This window comes from Canis aureus, chromosome 26 (genome assembly GCF_053574225.1).
Source record: "Canis aureus isolate CA01 chromosome 26, VMU_Caureus_v.1.0, whole genome shotgun sequence".
Classification (NCBI taxonomy): Eukaryota; Metazoa; Chordata; class Mammalia; order Carnivora; family Canidae; genus Canis; species Canis aureus.
Window position 1 is genome coordinate 35,475,827 of NC_135636.1, and position 23,281 is coordinate 35,499,107.

A 23,281-nucleotide genomic window follows, 5' to 3' on the forward strand; every position below is an offset into this window, starting at 1 on the left:
CATTTATTGAGTACATGCTGAAAACCCGGATACTGGGTCTCCTATCTGAAGATTCTGCGTCGGTGGTTCTAGGGTGGGACCCAGGAATCTGTATTTTTGCAAGCTGCGTGGATAATTATGCAGCACAGCTAGTAGAACACAGGCCAGCTCCTGCTGGGATAGTGATAGTAGCACAGTTGGATCAGTGGCAAAGCTGGGAGCAGAGCTCTGTACTTCCTCCTAGATCAGGATCCCTTCAGTTTCCACCTGTTTCTTTGGGGACTTCTGGGGACCCTTCCTGGAATACCAGTGGTGTGATGAGCTCAGCTATGGGCATCAGTGGGCTCAGATAATGGGAGCATTTCTCACCTCATTAGTTTTCAATTGCCTGCCATTTAGCTCAGGAGGAACTGCCCACTCCACAGTTAAGTCTAGTGACCAGAATATTAATAAGTCACATGGAAAAGAGCTTGGAGCCTTCAAAGTGGACATGAGAGATGGATACTGGATACTTTGAAAATAAACCCATTTCTTTGGCCCCATGTCTTTGAAAAATCAACCTGAGCCATTTTCAACCCAAACCCACTTACTCATTCACTCATTCATTCATTTAGTTTTTCCTTTACTTGATTAGCATTTATTTAGCATCTATTTGGAGGCAGCTCCTGTTCTGGCAACCAGGAAATATAGCTGAGTCACACATTATCTTTGTTTTCACTTTACTGTGATTCATGTGACCAAGGGGATACATTTGAGTGGTTGGGGGGAGAGGGAAATTGGGGCAGGACTCTGGGCTACATCAGAAGTCAGTCTGGGGCCTAGGATCAGGGGTCAGTTTTTGGTTAGGAAACATAGAGAAGATCAAAGAACATACAGGTCCATTTCCTTGAGCTTAATTGCCACAGAGAGGCTTTGGATATGGGGGGACATCCTGGGTGGTCTTTCTCATGACCTTGGCAACATTAATCTCAATCGTGATAGATCTGTTCCCAGGCAGCAGGGCCATATGATCTTGAACAAGGTGGGGAAGGGGCGTTTAGTAGGATGGGAGTATCTTCTTACCTTCTCATTAGAATATTCTCTACTCAAGGGGATGAGGGTGGGGGGAGTAGTCTGGTCAGAAAGACAATTTTAATAGAACTGGTTTTGGGATGAGAGCCAGTGTAAGATTTAAAGATCATCCCATCCTAAGGATGAATCACAGTTCCAAAGCAGAAAGATATTTTGCACTTTAGCGAGACAGTATTTTATTTCATAAAAGGGAATTGCTAAGCCACCACCTAACCATGCCAGTGATTTTAGCTGAATATTTTTCTATGTTAAACCCACAGAATGTCAGAGCTGGAGGATTGTTCTGGTTAGTTGTCTTTGAATTGTGCTCTCTAGATTAATCCATTTCTCTGGTGGATGATGCCTGTGGAGATGCTGGAGTTGGGGTGTGGGTGTCCCTGTATTGTCTGGCAGCAGGGTAGTTAGAGAAGAGTGTTCTACTCTACTCCTATCTCCTCTCCCCCACCTTCCACCCCAGCCATCTTCTGCCCTTATTCCCTCTTTCCCTGGGGCATTAGCATCCCTGCCCACTCAGAGAGGACCTATTGGACTCTTTACTGGTGTCCAGGTGTGCTCACCTGAGACAGATGCATAAGGAGATATTCAGAACAGGTGCCCTTCAAGGCAGTAGCTCCAACATCTTTGTTACGGACAACTGGGCAGTGAGGGGCAAAGACTGGCAGAGATTTGGCACCTGGAGGAATGGCCCAGAGTCTTTCCATCTTCCAAAGACTGATGCTGCGGAAAACGAACTATTTTGAAGCAGGTTCTGTCCACGTGACTTACGTTGCTTTTCCCTAATATTTCAGTGGGAAGGTATACTTAAGGTGAATATATAGGTAAGACTCTAGCACTGCCACATTCTTTTCCCCTTTTGTTTTTCCATGAAACAAGTAAAAGAACATTTCCAAATGGCACTTAACATTTTGAAAGACGTTTCTCCCAATTTTTGTGATAATCTCCTCCTTTAGGTAGGACTAAGAGCTTGGTTTATCAACTCTTCTTGTTCTTGTTTTAAATTTATTCATTCTTTTGATGATTTAATCTTTTGCTAATTGTGCCAAGGGCTGGGAGCATGGATATTAGAGAGATTGGATTCTTGTCTTCTCTTGAAGATTCTTGGAGGTGAAGGGAGGAGGGGAGCAGAAAAAGAGAGAGGGAGGGAGAGAGAGAGAGAGAGAGAGAAAGAGAGAGAGAGAGGAGGGAGAGGGAAGACAGAGCTGCAGAGCTTAGGTAGCCAGGCCAGCAGAGTATGTGTTTTTTTGAAGAGCAAGTTGGAATGCCTGAGCTGGGCTGGGGGAGGGGGGGCACTTTATATAAACCACCATGTGAGAGGTGCTCCCTGGAGGTGATCAGCGCAGCCTGCTCTTGCAAGCCCTGTCACTCCTTCTGGTGTTCTAGACACATTTGGGTTTCTTGCATGATTCCTGGAGATGGTACTAAGGGCTTGCAGAAAGGCATGGCTATTGGGGGCTGGGGGGAAATGGAAGGCACCATAGAGAGACAGAAGAGAAATAGGTTCAGAAAGAAGAAAATAATATTTTAGAGTTTGGAGCAGGAGGAAGCTCCAACTGGGTGGGAACACGTATTTTTTTCTTGGCCCTCAGTGGAACCAGAAAGGGCAGAGTAGTGGGTGAGTGAATTTGAGGAACCCAGTGATCTGTTCACCCACATTTACTCTCTTGTATGGGAGGCCAGCTGATCATTTTTTATCAAAGCATGAGTGGATTTCTGCTCCACACACTTTATGCCACCTTCCAGAATATTCTTCCTTTCCCTATCCCCCTCCCAGTCCTCCAATAGTGCTGTTTATTGTCCCATTGAGGTCCTGATGTTCTTGGAAGCTTGTTTCTCTCATTCTCATTGAAGTTCTAATTGTATTGAGAGGAATTTAGGTTGGTTTGACCTGAGATGGGCTTTTAGAAGCCAACGAGGGTGTTTCTCTTCAGATATTTAGCGGTAATTGTTTCATGAAGTACTCTCAAGTCCATACTCGGAGAACAAGCCTATAATTTCTATTCAAATAGCCTCTAATGAGATGATGCTTTTGTCAACTTCTGAGGCCAAGTCAGGGCATGGAAAAAATATATTTCGGATCCCTTGGCCTCTGGACAAACTCAAAATGTGCACCAAATATGCTTTGGAGCTTTGTGGAGGCATGAGGAATAGACAGCTGAGGTGAGGTAGAGGACATTAGAGGTCTGGGAATTTTTAGAAGCCTTGTCCCTGCCTGATTTATTCACTTAATCAGAAAACCTCCACCAAACAGAGACCATAATCATATGTGCAGGACATTGAAGGGTGAATAAGAACTGAATTCTGTGCCACAAGTATGATACATAGACCTGTGTGGTGGGTGTTTATATGCACATATGTCTTTGTGTGATAGGCAGTGACATGGTGCCAGTGACAGAGTGCATCCTTCACAGGGTGACTATATCATTTGTCACCAAATTCAGAGACCTTTGGGACAAATGCTAACCCTTCGACAACATGGATAGACTGGAGTGTCCTAGGCAAACCAAGAAATGTGATCTAGCACTGGGGAGAGCAGAGGACTTCCTGGAAAAGTTTCTCTGCACCTTCCAGGTGGCTTCTCCCCATCCATTCCTATCTGCCTCCAGTTACTAAAGTCCCAGCTCCATCATCTCTTCCTCTGGGAAGCCTTCCCAGACCTGTCATCACCAGACCAAATCTTCTTATACACATCTGTACCCTGTAGTACTCCCCTTCCAAGCACTCATCCCTGAGATGGCTTTCTATGCATTTGTGTGATCATTTCATTGTATACCTGCTTACCTCACACCATGAAGACAGGGCTATCCATGATGGTTTTATTGACCATAAATGGGTATTTAGTAAATATGGAATAGTGAGTGATCTGAACCTTGAAATGCTGTCCTACTTAGTGAGGTGGCTGGGCATGTGAAGAAAGAAGGGGAGGAGTAGAGCAGGAACTGGAAGCCTAGTATCCAGGCAGAGAGTCTGGAGGTGGGAGGTCTGGCACCAGGACAGTGCTCATGGGAAGTGGAAGCCGTTCAGCCTGGCTGCATCACAGGGTTTGGGGGTATTGAGGGGAAGGGCCATGGGGAGGGCAGGCTGTGTCTTGTGAGGCTTGTAAGCCACACTGTAGACCCTGGTCTATGGCCACTTTATGTTCCTTTCCCTATGTGGCATCTGATTAAATGAATTCTAAGGCATGTGCAAATAATCTTTCCTTGTCATCCTTTCACTGATCTGTTAATTGTTTAAGGACATTTCTCCTAACAACCACTACTGCTTTATACTTGGGATCCAGAGTTCTTCAGTTCTGGAAAAGTTGAGCAACCAGGGACACCCTGTAAGAGATAATGGGGCTGAGAATAAGTTAGGGACTTTGAAAATGGAATCACAGGGACAGCCTCTCCTTCCTGCTGAACACCTGGGGTAGGGGCTCATGTCACATACTAACTAGATGACCAATGAGCGCTCTTGTCGGGAGAGTTCATAGGCTTATAAAACATGTATTAGACAGATACCACCTTCCATTTCTCTCAGTCTACAGGTATTTTGAGAAAAGTGTATGTGTGTGTGTGTGTGTGTGTGTGTGTGTATCCTTGAATAAAGTTTTCTTCACTGGAGATGTGACAAGAGCCATCCACTGGGTCCCTGGAGCCTGGGTGGCTCTAACAACACTCCATGGGCCCCAGAGCACAAATGTGAACAGTTTTACGAAGAGGCACTAACCCAAGTCACCATGTCCCAAAGCCAAGAAGCCATTTCCTTAAGTGCATGATTGGTTCCTTGCGATCTTAGCTGTTCTTGTATCTTCTGAGCCCCCCCACCAGCCCAGAAATTGCATCAGATAACAGCTCCCAAGTCCCCTTCTCACCCCCTCCCTCACCATCTCGGCTGACAGAGTCTGTAAAGAAAATGAGAACAGAGGCTCATTTCCAGCACCAGCGACAAGAGTTTGCTAATTAAAATGAAAAGCCTCAGTTCCCTGGATCAGCGAAGAGGCCTCTGAGAGGTGCTGAGAGAAATCTTTCTCCAAACGAAATGGCCTTCCAGCCGGGCCCTGATGGCGTGCAAGCATCCTTCTAATGGCAGGGGGCAGGAAACCGGGGCTCAGCAGACCCGCTCCAAAGTCTAATGAGGCCTCGGACCCAATTCTAGAAGTGCCTGTCCCTTTGTCTTCCCCGGTCCTGGAACCTCACACAAACTCACACACTTCTTCAGAGATTTAGTAAATGGGAGAGTCATGGGGTCTTTGGGTCATCCAGTCAAGTGGTTTTCAACCTGGCTACATGCTATGATCATCTGGTGCAGGTTTTAAAAATACTGTTACCCAGACCTATGAAAAATGAATCACTGGAGGGGATCCGAGCACCTGCATTTGAGAAAAACCTCCCAAGTGATTCTGCTGGACAGTGAGCAGTGGAAGCTGCTCATCTCATCCTGTGGCCTTGTCTCTTGGGTGATGAGGACTCTGAGGGCCCGAGGAGGAGATGGAGTTGCCTCAGACCACAGACAGAGCAAGACAAAAGCTGAGCCCTGGGTTCCTGATTTGCTGGCCCTTTCTACCACATAGGACAGGTTTCTGCTCTGCCTTCTTCCCCTGGCTGTGTGTGAATGCAATAAAATCAAAGGGGGATGGGAAAGTGTTTAGTCTAAGGGCGTTGGCGTGTCTAAGTATGTTTGGAGAATAGCCAACAGGAGTCTCTTTCATAAAGACCAAGGAGCCTCATAGGAGATGCTCAGTCTAAGGGAAAAGGTGCATGAGATGTCTGAAGGTGGTCCAGGCATCAGGGTCAGGGTCAAGGGTAGGAGAAGAACTGGAGGTACCTGATATGCAGCACCATATTTTATGAGGTTGAATCATGAAACTGTGATATCTAGTCATTTTGATCTACAGAAATAGCAACCTCATGTGGTTGGACATCATAGTTACAGCATCATTGAAGAGAGGATGAGACCCGGGGACCACCACAGGCTCAGATCTGAGCTTAGATGTGTCTGGCTCAAAGTCTCTGAGTCGCTATGCCATATCTTGCCCTCAGAGCTACAACCACACAAGAAAGCAAATGGAAACTTTCAGATCATAACCATGAGAAAAATTATATATATATATCTTAAATATATACATATATTTAAGATTTTATTTATTCATGAGACACACACACACACACACACACACACACACACACACACACAGAAGCAGAGACACAGGCAGAGGGAGAAGCAGGCTTCAAGCAGGAAGCCCGACATGGAACTCGAACCCAGATCCTCAGGATCATGCCCCGGGCTGAAGGTGGCACTAAATCGCTGAGCCACCTGGGCTGCCCCGAAAAATGGTATTTAGATGCTAAAGGCCTGGGGTCCTAGCATTTACCTGGTTCTTTCTGTGTCCTTTTGTTATTACTGATATTATTATATTAGGGAACATCCATAACTCCAGTGATCCTTTTTATTCTTGGGCAACTTGCAAAGACCTCAGTTATCCCAATGAAATGGGGAATATGATATAGGGGGGACTTGCCATCTCCTTAATTCTGATGGTCTAATAAAAGTGATTATTTACATTTGCCAAGCATTTGACAGCTTTCCAAAGCATCACTGCATGTATGGTTTGTTTGGAACTTTCTACAACCTGATGAGATGGAAACCATCATTCCCAAATTTTAGATGGAGTAACGGAGGTCCAAAAAGACATTAAGCAACTGTTCAAGTTATACAGCGTTTTATTGGTAGACTTGGTACTAGAATCCAGGTTTCCTGACTCTTGAGTGTCACGGTCTTTCTGGACTTTGAAAAAGAGAAGACCTGATTTGAAAGGCCGGAGTTCAGAAGTGGCCTCCATGGGTCCACACTGCCTTTGCTTTATCACATGGGGATTGGCCAGCTTATCCCACAGGGATGGGAAGAAGGGATAAATCTTTAGTTTGCCTTTCTAGGGCTGCCCTGCCTCCTTACTCTCCTACTCTGCCTTGTTTCAACATCCCCAAATCTTCTGTAGAAGAAGGTGCTTGGCCGTGAGGTTCTTGCATTTTCCTTTGAGATGCCTCTGCTAGAACCAGCCTGGCATAGTGGTTTAGAACAAAGCTGCCTGGACTTGAATCCCAGGTCTGCCACTTACCAAATATGAGACCTGAAAAAAGTTACCACATTTTTCTCTGCCTCTCTCCCCTTAATGGGGATTATAATGGTGCCTCCATTATATGGTAATAAGGAGGATTAAGTGAGAGAATTATTAGCACTTACGTTACTCAAGACATGCTGTAGTAACAAACCTCCAAAACTCAATGGCTTAATCTAACAAAGGCCTGTTTTTCACCCAGAGTCTGAGGGGGGTTGTTGGGTAAATCTCCAGAGCCCTCTGTGTTAGAGTCAGTGATCCTGATTCCCCTCATCATGTGAAACATCTTCACAAATGGTTTTCAGAGCCTCCCAGATAGCTCATACTTTGAAAGTGATGCATGCTATTGCCCCTCAGATTAGTCACAATGGGCTCAAATACACTTATGAAGGATCCTGGGAAATGCAAGAACCTTTTGGTGACCACCACTGTCTCTGCCAGTAGATTTTAGTTTTGTTAAAATATGAAATAAATGTTATTTTTAAGTCTCATTTTTATGTGTTGATAGCGTAATCTTCTTACAGGGATCATGTGTTTTATTCCTGTTTATTATATCTTACTTTACTCTCAATTTAAAATTTTATCACTTCTTGTTCTTTTATGCTGCTCATTGATTTTGCTTTATCTTTGTAACAACCAATAAGAAGTAGTTTCTCAGGGACAATAGGAACGAGAAACTCTACCCACATCTGGGAGATCTAGAGGCCACCATCCTTCCCAATCCAGCTACTTCTGTAGCTGCCTCCTTGGGTCCCCATAAGTAAGTAATTCTTCTAGTTATTTCAAAAATCTCACCCTGGGATGCTTATGGGATCCACAGTCAGCCTCCCCAGGGCTTTGACTCTCCCCTGCACCTGTATGCCTCAGTTGTCAGAGAGCTGTTACCACTGACATTTCCTCCAGGCCTGACGTAAGGTGTTGTATGTTTTAACTCCAGTCTCTGACATGTGTAATTTTGCCTTTTGGAATCAACAAGCCATGCCAGTAGTAAGCCACAACCCAGGGGGGTTGGCTAACAGAGGTCTTGTGGAGGGAGGTATCCCAACCCAGTGCTGTGAAGAGCCAGATGGTGATGACCTTTCCTACAGGTACCCACAGCTAGGTGGCACTACCCAGCTCCTAAGACTTCCTCCTGAGTTACCCACCTCCCACCTTACCAGGTGTTAAGACCCTCTTGCTGTGTGGATCCCTTTACTCCCTTCCCTTAGTGGGAATTATTAAGCAGAAGCCCTACAAAGACGGGCAAACTGTGATTTTTTTGAATGCAGTCAGCTGGGAGGTCAACTGCATTTGTCAGGAACATATAAAGCAATGTGGGCTGGTTGAGAATCCTAAAATCTGAAAAGAAGGAAGCTTATTCCCCTGAAGAGTAGGGACTTAAGTCCTCCTGGGAAAGCTCTTGGAGCATCAGGAAAAAATCAGGATTGGGGTTCTCTGCTCTAGATCCATCTTTCTAAAGGTTGATAGATGTCTTTCTGGGAAGCTTGCAGGTGGTATCTCTGCAGAGGGATTTTTATCAGCTTGCAGAGTGAGACCATAATGACAGTATGCCCCACATCTTGTGTATCTCATCCTTCCCCTTGTCCTTGATAAACTCTAAGAATTGTATTTCTGTCACACAAATGTGACCTATGATCCCACAACTGAATGAGGTCTTGCCCAGCCCCAGAGAGATGCTTCTCTCCTATCTTTTCTTTCTTTTTTAAATGCTTATATTTTAGTCACAACTGCCCTCCTTAATCTCCATTACCTATTTCACCCATACCCCCCTCCTTCCCCTCTGGTAACCATCAGATTATTCTCTATAATTAAGAGTCTGTTTCTTGCTTTTCTCTTTCTTTCTGTTTTATTTTTTCTCCTTTGCTTATTTGTTTTGATTCTTAAGTCTCACATATGAGTGAAATCAAATGGTAATTGTCTTGCTCTGACTGGCTTATTTCACTTAGCATTATACTCTCTAGCTCCATCCGTGTCATTGCAAATGACATGATTTCATTCTTTTAATGGCTGAATAATATTCCATTGTATATCTACACCACATCTTCTTTATCCATTCATCAATTGGTGGACACTTGTGCTGCTTCCATATCTTGGCAATTGTAAATAATGCTGCTATACACATAGGGGTGCACATATCCCTTTGAATTAGTGTTTTTGTATTCTTTGGGTAAATACCCAGTAATTACTGGATCATAGGCTAGGTCTGTTTTTAACTTTTTCAGGAACTTCCATGTTTCCACAGTGGCTGCACCACTTTGCATTCTATCCAACAGTGCCTATGGTTTCCCCTTTCTCCACATCCTCACCAACACCTGTTGTTCTTGTGTTTTGGATTTTAACCATTCTGACAGGTGTGAGGTGATATCTCATTGTTATTTTGATTTGTATTTCCCTGTTGATAAGTGATGATGAGCATATTTTCATGTGTCTGGTAGCCATCTGGATGTCTTCTTTGGAAAAAACTCTATTCATGCCTTCTGCCTATTTTTTAATCGGATTATTTGTTTTGGGGTGTTGAGCTTCATAAGTATTTATATATTTTGGATACTACCCTTTTTTGCATCTGTCATTTGCAAATATCTTCTCCCATTTTATAGGTTGCTCTTTAGTTCTTTTGATTGTTGCCTTTGCTGTGAGGAGGCTTTGTATTTTGATGTAGTCCCAATAGTTTCTTTTTGCTTTCGTTTCCTTTGCCTCAGGGCACCTATCTAGAAAAAAGTTGCTAGGGACAATGTCAGAGAAATTATTGCCTGTGCTCTTTCCTAGGGTTTTTATGGTTTCAGGTGTCATGCTTAAGTCTTTCATCTATTTTGAATTTATTTTTGCCTGTGGCTTAAGAAAGTGGTCTAGTTTCATTCTTCTACAGGTGGCTGTCCAGTTTTCCTAACACCATTTGTTGAAGAGACTTCCACTGGATATTCTTTCCTGCTTTGTCAACAGTTAATTGACCTTATAGTTGTGGGTTTATTTCTGGATTTTCCCTTCTGTTTCACTGATCTCTATGTCTATTTCTGTACTAGTACCATACTGTTTTCTATACTGTTTGATTACTACAGCTCTGTTATATAACTTGAATCTGAAATTGTGATCTTCCAGCTTTGCTTTTTTTCAAGATTACTTTTGGTTATTCAAAGTCTTTTATGGTTTCATACAAATTTTAGGATTATTTGTTCTAGTTCTCTGAAAACTAGTGTTGGTGTTTTGATAGGGATTGCGTTAAATGTGTATATTGCATTGGAGATTGCATTAAATGTGTACATTGCTTTGGGTAGTATAGTCATTTTAACGATATTTGTTTTTCCAATCCATGAGCACAGAATGTCTTTCCCTTTTTTTGTGCCATCTTTAATTTCTTTCATGAGTGTTTTACAGTTTTCAGAGGACATGTCTTTCATCTCTTTGGTTAGGCTCATTCCTAGATATCTTATTATTTTGTGTGCAGTTGTAAGTGGAATATTTTTTTCTTAATTTCTCTTTATGCTGCTTCATCATTGTGTGTAGAAATGCAAGAGATTTCTGTAAGTTGATTTTGTATCCTGTAACTTTAATGAATTTGTTTATCAGTTGTAGCTGGTTTTTGGTGGAGTTTTTGGGTTTTCTATATATAGTATCATGCCATCTGCAGATAGTGAAAGTTTTACTTCTTCCTTACAGATTTGAATGCCTTTTATTTGTTTTTGTGGTCTGATTGCTATGGCTAGGACTTCCAGTACTATGCTGAATAAAAGGGGTGAGAGTGGACATCCTTGTCTTGTTCCCGACCTTAGGGCAAAAGCTCTTAGTTTTTTACCATTGAGGATGATTTTGCTGTGGGTTTTTCGTATAAGGCCTTTATTATGTTGAGCTATGTTCCATCTAAATATACTTTGTTGAGGGTTTTTATCATGAATGGACATTGTACTTTGTCAAATGCTTTTTCTGTCTCTATTGAAATGATCATATGGTTCTTATCCTTTCTCTTATTGATGTGATGAATCATGTTGCTTGATTTGCGAATACTGAACCACCTTCACAACCCAGGAATAAATCCCACTTGTTCATGGTGAGTGATTTTTTTTTTTAATGTATTGGTGGATTTAGTTTGCTCGGATTTTGTTGAAGATTTTTGCATCTATGTTCATCAGCGATATTGATCTGTAGTTCCTTTTTTTTTTTTTTTTGTGATGTCTTTATTTGCTTTTGGTATCAGGTTAATGCTTGATAGAATGAATTTGGAAGTTTTCCTTCCTCTTCTATTTTTTGGAATAGTTTGAGAAGAATAGGTATTAACTCTTCTTGAAATATTCGATAGAATTTGTCTGTAAAATCATCTGGTCCTGGACTTTTGTTTGTTGGGAGTATTTTTTTTTTGGATAACTGATTCAGTGTCTTTGCTGGTTATTGGTCTGTTCAAATTTTCTGTTTCTTCCTGTTTCAGTTTTGGTAGTTTCTATGTTTCTAGGAATTTATCCATTTGTTCATGTTGTTGGGGTATAGTTTTTCATTATATTCTCTTAACACTGTATTTCTGTAGTGTTGGTTGTTATTTCTCCTTGCTCATTTATGATTTATTTTGAGTCCTTTTTTTTTGTTTGTTTAGTCTGGCTAGAGGTTTATCAATTTTATTTTTTTCAAAGAACCAGCTTCTGGTTTCTTTCTTTCTTTTTTTTTTATAAATTTATTTTTTATTAGTGTTCAATTTGCCAACATATAGAATAACACCCAGTGCTCATCCAATCAAGTGCCCCCCTCCCAGTCACGCCCACACCCCCACCCCCCGCCCACCTCCCCTTCTACCACCCCTAGTTCGTTTCCCACAGTTAGGAGTCTCTCATGTTCTCCCTTTCTGATATTTCCCACTCATTTTTTTCTCCTTTCCCCTTTATTCCCTTTCACTATTTTTTATATTCCCCAAATGAATGAGACCATATAATGTTTGTCCTTCTCCGATTGACTTATTTCACTCAGCATAATACCCTCCAGTTCCATCCACATCGAAGCAAAGGGTGGGTATTTGTCATTTCTAATGGCTGAGTAATATTCCATTGTATACATAGACCACATCTTCTTTATCCATGCATCTTTCGATGGACACCGAGGCTCCTTCCACAGTTTGGCTATTGTGGACATTGCTGCTAGAAACATCGGGGTGCAGGTGTCCCAGCATTTCATTGCATCTGTATCTTTGGGGTAAATCCCCAGCAGTGGGCAGGTCTATTTTTAACTCTTTGAGGAACCTCCACACAGTTTTCCAGAGTGGCTGCACCAGTTCACATTCCCATCAACAGTGCAGGAGGGTTCCCCTTTTTCCACATCCTCTCCAACACTTGTGGTTTCCTGCCTTGTTAATTTTCCCCATTCTCACTGGTGTGAGATGGTATCTCATTGGTTCTATTTTTGTTTGTTTGTTTTGTTTTATTTTGTTTTATTTTGTTTTTTAGTTTTTGTATCATTTATTTTTGTTCTAATCTTTATTATTTCCTTCCTTCTGCTGGTTTTAGGTTTTGTTTGCTGTTCTTTCTCTAGCTCCTTTAGGTGTGAGTTAGGTTGTTTATTTGAGATTTTTCTTATTTCTTGAGGTAGGCCTATATTGCTATAAGCTTCCCTCTTAGAACCACTTTCATTGCATCCCAAAGCTTTGGGACCATTATGTTTTCATTTTTGTTTGTTTCCATATACTTTTTGATTTCTTCTTTGATTTACTGGTTGACCCATTCATTGTTTAGTAGCATGGTATTCAACCTCATGCGTTTGTGATCTTTCCAGATTTTTTTTTTTTTTAAACTTTCATTTTTTTTTTAATTTTTATTTATTTATGATAGTCACAGAGAGAGAGAGAGAGGCAGAGACACAGGCAGAGGGAGAAGCAGGCTCCATGCACCGGGAGCCCGACGTGGGATTCGATCCCGGGTCTCCAGGATCGTGCCCTGGGCCAAAGGCAGGCGCCAAACCGCTGCGCCACCCAGGGATCCCTCTTTCCAGATTTTTACTTATGGTTGATTTTTAGTTTCATAGTGTTGTGGTCAGAAAAGATGCATAGTATGACTTGGATCATTTTGAATTTGTTGAGGCTTGTTTTGTGGGCGAATAGGTGATCTCTGGAGAATGTTCCATGTACACTTTGTAAACAATGTATATTCTGCTGTTTCAGAATGGAACGTTCTGAATATATCTGTTAGACCCATCTGGTCTAGGATGTCATTCAAACCCACTGTTTCCTTGTTCGTTTGTGTTTGGATGATCTGTCCATTGATTATGGGGTGATTATGGGGTAAGTGGGGATGTTAAAGTTCCCTGCTATTATTGCAATGTTATCAATTAATTCTTCTATGTCTTTTTCTGAACTGTTTTAAGTTATTTAGGTGCTCCCATGTTGGGTGCATAAATATTTAGATTTGTTATCTCTTCTTGTTGGATTGTCCCCTTTATTATTATATGTGTCCTCCTTTGTCTCTTATTATGGTCTTTGTTTTAAAGTCTGTTTTATCCAGGAGTGCCTGGATGGCTCAGTTGGTTAAACATCTGACTTTGGCTCAGGTCATGATCTCAGGGTCATGATCTCAAGCCCTGGGTTAGGCTCTGCACTTAGCATGGAGTCTGCTTGAGATTCTCTCTCTCTCCCTCTGCCCCTCCCCCATTAATGTGTGCTCCCTCTAAAATAAATAAATGACTCTTAAAAAAATAAAGTGTAGTTTTTCCAATATAATCATTGCTACTCCTGCTTTCTTTTGACATCCATTAGCATGACAGATGTTTCTCCAATCATTCACTTTCAATCTGCAGGTGTCTTTAGGTCTATAATAAGTGTTTTATAGGTGGCATATAGATGGGTCTTGTTTTTTATTCTGTCACCCTGTGTCTTTTGATTGGAGTATTTTGTCCATTTGCAGTTTAGGTAATCATAGATAGATGTGTGTTTATTGCCACTTTATTACTTGTTTTGTAGTTTTTTCTGAAGATTTTCTCTGATCCTTTCTTGTCTTTCTTTCTTTCATGTGTTGTGATTTCCCTTCATGTGTTGTGTCTTATGGGTCATTTGCTTGCCTTTTCTCCAAGAGCAGTGCAGTGCCTCTGGGCTCTATCCCAGCCAAGCCTCCTGACCTTTAAAACTCCAGGCTTTAAGCTCCATTGGTTGGAAGAACTTAAAAATTCAGGCTCTCTTGCTTTCCAAGCCAATTGTTATGGGGATTTATTTGTTCTGTCCCTGAGCTTCCCGGTATGCTAATCTGTCTCCCACCCTTTTCTGTGACAGCAGCTCCCTCCCTACCACAGCAGCCATGATCCATTTCTCTCCCAAGCTGCATCTCTGTGCTTTCTACCTTCTTTGATGTGGCCTCTTCTCTACCCTTAGTTGTGGAATTTGTTCTGCTGGTCTTTAGATCTATTTCTGGAGTCTTTGGGATGATTTGATAGTTATCTAATTGTATTCATGGCATCAAGCAAGTCTAGGGTCTTCCTACTCCATTGCCATCTTCCCTGCACACTCCTCTTCTGTGTTTTCTTGATGGAGTATGTGAACTCATAGGCCCTCCTTTTGCCTATGGCCTACACTACCATTTCTGGGAATTCTTTTTCTAGTTGGCCAATTCTCCAATAATCCTCACTTCAGTGTAAAAATCTACAACCTCTTTATTTGCTTCAGAAACTGGTAAACATTGTATGACTTTGGACCAATTAGCTGGGCTTGTAAAAGTCTAGATGAAGTGCTTCTTGGGGATTTAAGACTTTAATAAGTAACAAGGCCTGCTTCTTCAGATGCAGTGAGCAATCTGGAGTATACTCCTCAGATACAGGGCATTTCTTCTGGACTTATTTGGTTGGGATTATAAAGGCATAAATCCAGGTGTTTTGGATTTAAAAGATTTTAATATTAATTTTTTTCAAAAGGTCTAGATTTTATAATATTTATTTGGTCATATTCATGGTTTCAGATATTGTATTTCTCCAGTGGCATAGATAAGAGAAAATTGGCCAACATTTTCCTTTCTGTATATATCATATGGCTCTTTTTGGCTCTAGTGACCAGGACTTTCTATCTTTTTGGTTCTGACAAGCAGGACATGAATTGCCTTAGCTCATTTCCCCTCCAAAGGCACCCACAGTCTGTTTGGACATATGGTGCCTCTCTGAGGATCTTTTAGCTTGCACTTATTCCGTAACCTCAGGGCAGAATTCATTATCTCTGGGGAACTGGATGCCAGAGTTATCTGGGTGTCCCTTGGGGCCCTACTTGGAGCCATTAGTGATGGCTGATTGCTCTCCAAGGCCAATCTTAAAAAAGACAGATGTATTCACCTCCAAGGAAAATTTCTCACACAACTACTTATTTTGCACACAACCTGCTGGAGCTGAATTGCGGAACATGGCATAAACCCTGGGGGAAACTTTGCCTATCATTCCAGCCCAGGAGTCAATATATTAAAGTTGGTCCCTTTCTGCTTACTTCTATTTTCAGGTGAGATGTTCTCAACTTGGAGTCCTGCCTTGAAGCCCATTTGCCCTTATCGTTGCCTGGAGACATTGCACCAAAGTTACTAAGGTGGATCAAAAGCTTTTCCTTTTCTACTGGGGGCGAGCGCATTGGGGGCTGGGGATTGGGGCTGGTGGCCAAGGAGGGCCTAACTTCATTGGTAAGGTTCTGATTATTTTACCAGGAGAATGGCTTTGTGTGTTATTTGTGTAATTAAAAATTAAGCAAAGGAATAATGTGAACACTTAGGTCTTCGACATTCACATAAATGGATGTCCTAAATACAATAATATGCATTGAATTGAACTAAACCCAAAAGACAACAAACACTCTGCTTTGGTGTTTTGTCAGAGAGGTTTTCCCTCTCATTTGCTCTTGCCTTTGATCAATGGTACTTGATAATATCAAACCACTTTTATTCAAATTGTATCTTAACAGATATGAAATTTGTCTTCCTAATATCTTGTGTGACAAGAAGTCCCAAGGAATTGATTAGATGTATTCTTCTACTCATAATACATAGTTTTAATTACTGCAGCTCATTTAAATTGGTTATTCTTGTGTGCTAATTTTTTTCAGATAAGCTTTAATATTAATTTTTTCATGTTACCTACCTACTAAAAGACTCATTTGGATTTTGACTGAAATTGAATTAAATTTATTCTTTTAATTTTGCTAGAATTGGCATTTTAACTATAATTATTCTTTCCCTCTGTATATCTCTTCATTTATTATTGTCTTCTTAAAGGTCTTGAGAAGGATTCTTTAGTGTTCTTTATGTGAGTCCTCCACATTTTTAGTTGATTCCTTGGTTTCTAATACTTTGTGCTACTATTGTGATTACCATATTTCTTTCTCATTATGTTTCCTAACATATAATTTATGATATATCAGTGAATTAATTCATTACTATTCTGCAACTATGAATAGGGAAACCATTTGTTCTGCATACTTATTCTGTAACTGTACCTCTGATAAATATTTTTATTATTAAGTTTGGGGTTACTAGGCATATACTACTGGTTACGATAATTTTGAGCCTTCATTTACAAAGTAATTGTGGCAATTTAAAAACATGTATGCAAATTATTTGATACTCCTTTTATAATGAGGATGATGTCCTCTTCCTTTGAATAAGGATTGATCTCAGTGAATCCCTTACAACCAGTAGAATCTAACATAAGTGATGTGGTATAACTTTGAAGGTCAGGACAGAAAAGGTCACTTAGTTTCCACCAGAAATCGTGGGATATTCCTCTGGGTGAAGTCAGGGGCTAGACCATGAGTCTGATGGCCCTGAGACTACCATGCTGTAGAGGCCCATGTAGACATGTTAGTTGATAGCCCAACTGATCTCCTAGCCAACAGCCAGTATCAACAGTAGCCATGTGTATGAGCCATCTGGAACATCCCACCCAGTGAAGGCTTAAGATGACTATAACCCTAACCGACATCTGATTGTACTGATAGGAGAAATCCTAAACAAGAACTGACCAGGTGACCCCTCCCTGAATCCCTGACCTGGGAATCATAAACAAAATAAAAATGGTTGTTTTGGGTGAATTTTTTGTACAGTAATGGTAACCTTAGTAGTAATCTCTCTTTTTGCTTGCCTAATTGCATTCGCTGCATTGACATCAGCCAAAAAATTAGATAATAGCAATGATGTAGGCATTTATGATTTAATAGAAATATACTTACCTTTTTTTCTATTATTGAATACATTGACTATTAGGCATTTTATAGTCATATAGAACTCCAGACACTCGCTTGCTAAGTACCACAAATCTCTCCAAGTCCAAGTAACCCCCAGAAGCAACTGTCCTCCTTGTGATTTAGTGATCTGGGCTGATGGGGGCTCCTTGCTCTTATAGCTGCATCATCTGGATCATTGGACCTCCTTGACTGATGAGGTAGGGAAGAAAATGCTGTAGAGTCTATTACCAACAATTAGATACTTTGGCATAGAATTGATACATATCAATTCTGCTCAAGCTGATTGGCCAGGATTTGTCACACAACCCCACTAATTTCAAGGAGAGTAAGAAGGTGTAATCTTCCTTTATGTCTGGATGGTAAGGAGAAGTAGATATAGGTAAATTCTAGTAATGCCAACCACTCATTATTTTATCTTCCTGTGCTAAAAAACTGTCTTATAATTACTAGCTTACTGAGACTTTCATATTTGATCAGAAACTGATACTAAATTTTGACAAATGTTTTTTTCAGTATTTATTAAGATGATTATATGCCTGTCTTTTTCAATCTATAGACTTCCTAATACTGAATTATTCTTGGATTCCTGGCACACAGGCTACTTGGGCGTGGCGTATTATTTTTAAAAAGCAGCTAACTATAAAATTTGGTAAAAATCTTTGCATTTATACATGTGACTGGTCTAAAAGTTTTAGGGGTGTGTGTGTATGTGTACTTTTTCAGATTTGGTAGCTATGCCATTTTAGCTTCATAATATTCATAATATAAGTTGGGAGGCTTTCCTTCATTTGCATTGTTCTAGAATAGTACATACGGCACAAGAATTACAGTTTTGTTCGAAAGCTTGAACAAGTGCACTCATAAAACTATTTGTTCTTGTATCTTTTAGGGAAAAATTAACAGTGTAAACATTTTTTTTTTCTGATAACTGATCTACTCAGCATTTCTATTTCTTGAGCCAATTTTGGTAACATTCATACTTTTCCAAAATGATCCACTTGATCAAGATTTTAAAATTAGTCTCCACAGTTGTTCATAATATCCTTTTGTAGTGTATAATTTCCCTTTTCACTATAATATCCCTTTTCTATTCCCTAAATTTCCAAATTTTGAATATTTGTGTTTTATTTTGGTGACCATTGTCAGCAATTTGTTTTGTTGGATGCAACAATAAAAAATTTCTTGGACTCAGTTATGAAATCTAGTGTTTTTCTGCATTTGTATTCATTGTACAATGTCTTCCTATCCCTGGCAAGAACCTTGATTTCATGGACAGTCACTTTCTCTGATTTCTCAAAGTGAACCGTGGCTTTGAACTCTTGCATCTTTTCATGTGTCTGGTGATGTTTTCCTGTTTATTCATCCTTATAAGTGGAGTTCTGAGCTTGCTCAGAGTCGGGAGCTGCCAGAAAACACGGTGGGGGAAGAAGAGGGAAGGGGAAGGAGGTGAGATATGGTTATTTTTCTCTGCCAGCTGAGAATCTGACAGATTGTGAGGGCAGGGGGCTTAGCCAGAGCTGGGGCTCTCAGTATAGGAGCTTCATCAGCCCTGAAGAGGCTTGTACCTGTGTTTAGTGTTGACTGGACACTCCCTTCTCCTTTTCACCTTTTCCTGGCACAATTTCCTCCATTAGGAGCTAGCTACCTACATGTCCTGTCCTGTCAGGGGCAGGCTGGGAGGAGGTATTGGTGCAAGTTCCTTGTTCTGTGGGCAGATATTCCCCCGCCCCATTGGCTAACCACTCCATTATGCTAGTGCTCACAGTAGGGTTTCCTTGGCGCGACTTATGGTCCTTCTTACTGTCTATTGGGCAGGCTTACTATTTTCAGCAAAAATATGGGAAGGCAGGACTCCTGTTCCCAAATCTCAGTAGCAAATTACCATGACATATAGGATGAGCCTAGGACATGACTATAAATTCTCCCATATGAATCACTTCACACCAAGTCCATTTTTGTCTCTGGATCAAAAGCTTAATAGGACAGCTGGAAGCCTTCTATGTGGGTTGGCAGGGTCCCATTTCATATTAGCAGCTGGAGGGTGGGGGTACTGTGCATAGCTTAGCCCAATTTCCCAGTTAGTACCCTCCTCAAAGCCAAGCCTAAGATAATGTTTTATTTGGGGATATGGTTCCAAAAAGCAATGAGAGTAGGAGACATAAATCAGAGAAGGAGGGAAGGAGAGGCAATAACAAGGTTGTATTATAGAGTTGGCTACTCCTACAAGGGTCTGTTTGCTTGTTCTAGAACCATTTGAAAAGTTACATGAAATACAGTTCAGAACTGCCTTCAGAGGCAACAAAGGAGAAAGCATTTGTTGACAGGCTCCAGTCTCCTATTGGTCAAAGTTTGCCCCATGGTGATGACGGGTTGGAGGGATGGTTAACTCCCCCACATTTTTGGGTGGCACACACATGACTGCTAAGTGGGTTCCTGTGGGCATCCTAGAGCATGACATCAGAAGCTGTGGGGCAGAAGCAAAAGGTAAAGAGCAGGGCTGAGGGGAGGCACCGTGGCTGCCCCTGCGCGGCATCTGCAGAAGGCTGCTTGCTCACAACAGCCATGGAGGAGATCAGAGGTGATGTTGAGGATATTTGAAGTGATACAGTAGGCATCTGCTCTACCCAGTCTCCTGCATATTCAGATGAGAGCACGCTCTCCTCTCCCAGCCTCCCTCTGGGCAGCTCTGAACAGATTGGGGGCATGAAAGCACAAATCCTCAGCATGCATTTCTGCAAGTTTCTCCCTGCCATTCCCCCTCCCACAGAGGTTTTTATTAATGTCATTTAATCTCCCAGGAGATAGAAATGGACGATTGGCCAATTTTCTGAGTGAGTGCAGACCATCTGGAGGGATGAACTGCTCTATCTTCTTTGAGGCTCTTTCACATGGTGTAGGTAGCAAACCATGATTCAGCACCAACCACTGATTATGATTCTCATTTCAGCTCCTTGTGTCTCATCATCAGAGGAAACTCCTCCCAGATTCACTCAGCGGCTTGGCAACTAAGTTTCCAGCTTTTATGAATGTACAGGTATTTTAGAGGTATTTGTAGGATCAGATGGAGTCAGCCATGGTCAGAGCCTGAGATGAGCATGGTTTTTTGGCCCTGCCCCGCCCCATCTCACCCCACAGAGGGATGAACCCTTCTATCTGGGCACATATAGGTGTTACGGTCCCCATCACTCAAAAGGAGATGTTAATACCTATACCTGGCTCAGGTTGACTTGCAGAGAACTTTGTAGTTGGGCCCCTTCAATTTGGTCCTCCAGTAAAGAGCTTTTACCAACTTGTTCCATGGCAAGAGACTATCAGCCTTCAGATAGTGAAATGTTGCATTCTGTTAAGGATGTTGTTGAAGCCCTTCTTTTTATTAAGGGGACTCATGGAAAAAAATTACTTCTGGCCTCTGTTGCAGGAATACTTTTATTTATGCTGAGCAACTGGTTTATTTTTCCCTTTTGGACATTAAGTTAATCGACTGTGTCCTCCTCCTTGGGTGGTTGGGCAGTGCCAAGTTTTTGATGTATGGCAAGTCTTTTGAGTATGATCCCATTCCTGGTATCATCTTGTCTATCCTGCTTTCATTTTCCTATGTTCTGCTCTCCCCATATTTTTATATAATTGGGTTTTTTAAGTTGTAAGAATAATATATAAAATTTAGAAAATATAGAACATGTAAAGGACAAAAATTACTCATGTTCTCTATGATGAGAGATAATTGCTGTTAATATACTGATACAGTCATTCATTTGTACATTCCATTTATTTTCCCTGTCTATGCATCTATTTTTCTCCATATGTTTCTCTTTCCTTTCATGCACTCTGGATGTCCTTGAATAATTAGTTTAACTTTGTTCCAATGCCTAATCCATGGACTGTGGAAACTGACATCCTCCTCAGTTTCTTACAATTTCCATGGGTTTATTGCCATGCTTCTGTCTCCAGTGATCAGTGTGTGGGTGTCATCTCTCTGTAGGTGCTGGATCTCTACTGCATGCTAATGGAGATTTCAGGTTCAGTCCCTTTGCTAGGTTTCAAGAGAAAGTTACTTATGCCGAGCCCTTGTGGAGTCTAATTGCATTTCCTAATGGTCAAGAATTTCCTAAAAATTTTTTTAAAATTTTTATTTAGGATAGTCACACACACAGAGAGAGAGAGAGAGAGAGAGAGAGAGGCAAAGACACAGGCAGAGGGAGAAGCAGGCTCCATGCACTGGGAGCCCGACATGGGACTCGATCCCGGGTCTCCAGGATCACGCCCTGGGCCAAAGGCAGGCGCCAAACCGCTGCGCCACCCAGGGATCCCAAGAATTTCCTAAAATTAACCAAGAACAGCTTCCTTTCCCTATCTCACCAGCTGCTTCTGCACTTCTCCTGATCCCTTTCTCCTTACTATCCCAGACTTTCCAGAGAAAATCAAATCTTCCTTCTTGCCTCTTGCATGGCATGTCAGTGACATTGTGCCATGTTCTTAAGGGTCTGAGGGCTTTTAGGCCCCCTGGAGTCCAGCTTGAATACCTGGGTTAGAGGAAGATCTTAAGCCAAACTAGAGCTACCCATCAGAGCCTGACCAAGGTGCTTTGAGGTTTGATGTAGAACCACACTCCTGGTCCAGCCAGAAAGGAGGGCCAAGCCAGAAGTCACCTGGGCAGCTAGTAGCTATGTAAAAAGGATTGTGTCACCATGGCCAGTCTCCAGGTTGGCACACACAGGGGTCTGTGTCCCTCACTGTTAATGACAACTCAAAGACGTCATTATGAGTCCACCTGAGTCTTGACATACTCAAATCAGATTACCTTCAGGTTGTAGGAGTACTGGAGGGTGTCAAGAAAGGTAACAGCTATTTAAGCAGATATCCATGGAAATGGTGTTAAGCATGCATAAGCATGTCCACAACATAATGTTAGGTGGAAAGAAGCCTATCAGCATGTGTGTGTGTATATATATATATGTGTGTGTGTGTGTGTGTGTGTGTGTATGTATATATATATATATGTATATGTATTTATATATCCCTAGAAAGGTCTGGAATGGCATAAAATATTAATAAGCACCTTGGAGAAGTGGTGAGTTTTACCTTATGTCTCGAACAATTTTGTATTGAGTTCTTTCAAGTGGGCATATGCTACTTTTATAAATAACTATTGGAAAGGTATTTCCATTAAGGGGGAAAATGATATGCCCCAAAGTACTTTTGTTATTAGGAGATAGGTGGGATTTTTCCTTCTTTCTCATTTTATTTTTCCAATGTCAACTATTACATTTGTGGCAAAAGAATAAATAATGCAGGAAGAATAAGTGAGAGTAACATGACAAGGGACCAAGGGACAAGGATTACTAGCTGGCTGGCTATCATGTTCCCCACTTAGGACTCAAGCTGAGAAGCACATGTTCTCTAGGCTCTGTGGCTTGTGGGGGTGGGAGTGGGGTCTGATGGGTACCACATGTTGATCCCTCAGGTTGAAGAACACTCCCAGGGGTCCAAAGGCTGAATTACAATAAGTGAACCCTGGCTCTGGCCCCATGGCTCATGCTTGTAGCTGGATACACACAAAAAGCTTAGGAACCAGTCGACTCGCAAGAATTAGTTCTAGCCATTTCTTCTGCTTACCTGGAGAGAGCTTTGCATCCAACTCAGAGACTGGTAGCCTCATACACCAGTTTGGGAACTGATTTGTCTCCTTGTGTGCTTGGGCCCTCTCTAACAGCAACAGCATTTAGAACAGTGCTCGCCCAACTTCAGCATTGTGTTACAATCACCTGGGGCCCTTGTTAAAGCATGCAGATTCCTGAGACCCATCCTGGACTGACTGAATCAGACTCTGCATGTTTAGAAGTTTCTCAGGTGAGCTGATGTAGGTGTTCTAGGGACCAATACTCTGAGATGAGAGGGTTCAAGTCTACATCTGGCACCACTGGTGTGATACCTAATGCCAGCATTTATTGGAACATTGAAAAACAGATTCTTTG

The 23,281-nt window shown here is 41.6% G+C and overlaps 2 protein-coding genes across 50 annotated transcripts in view; one reads left to right on the forward strand and one right to left on the reverse strand.

Moving 5' to 3' along the window:
- Positions 1–23,281, forward strand: part of LOC144298368 (uncharacterized) — a 234,434-nt gene that overhangs the window by 180,278 nt on the left and 30,875 nt on the right. For 29 of the 47 annotated variants that reach the window (XR_013365357.1, XR_013365359.1, XR_013365362.1 and 26 more), the window contains 2 exons: positions 15,579–15,662; positions 20,257–20,343. The exons of 3 other annotated variants lie outside the window; for them this stretch is intronic. Coding sequence is in view for 2 of the 44 variants with exons in the window: in XM_077873207.1 (XP_077729333.1) it covers positions 20,257–20,343; positions 23,020–23,121 (189 nt within the window). In the remaining 42 variants the exon portion in view is untranslated. Of the gene's footprint in view, positions 1–15,578; positions 15,663–20,256; positions 20,355–23,019; positions 23,157–23,281 lie in introns of all 47 variants that reach the window. 15 more of the 47 variants (XR_013365335.1, XR_013365352.1, XR_013365333.1 and 12 more) reach the window with 4 other exon arrangements.
- Positions 18,571–23,281, reverse strand: part of PTPRT (protein tyrosine phosphatase receptor type T) — a 1,037,422-nt gene continuing 1,032,711 nt past the window's right edge. For all 3 annotated transcript variants that reach the window (XM_077873195.1, XM_077873196.1, XM_077873193.1), the window contains one exon: positions 18,571–18,711. In XM_077873195.1, the coding sequence (XP_077729321.1) occupies positions 18,586–18,711 (126 nt within the window). In that variant the 3' untranslated portion in view covers positions 18,571–18,585. The remainder of the gene's footprint in view (positions 18,712–23,281) is intronic.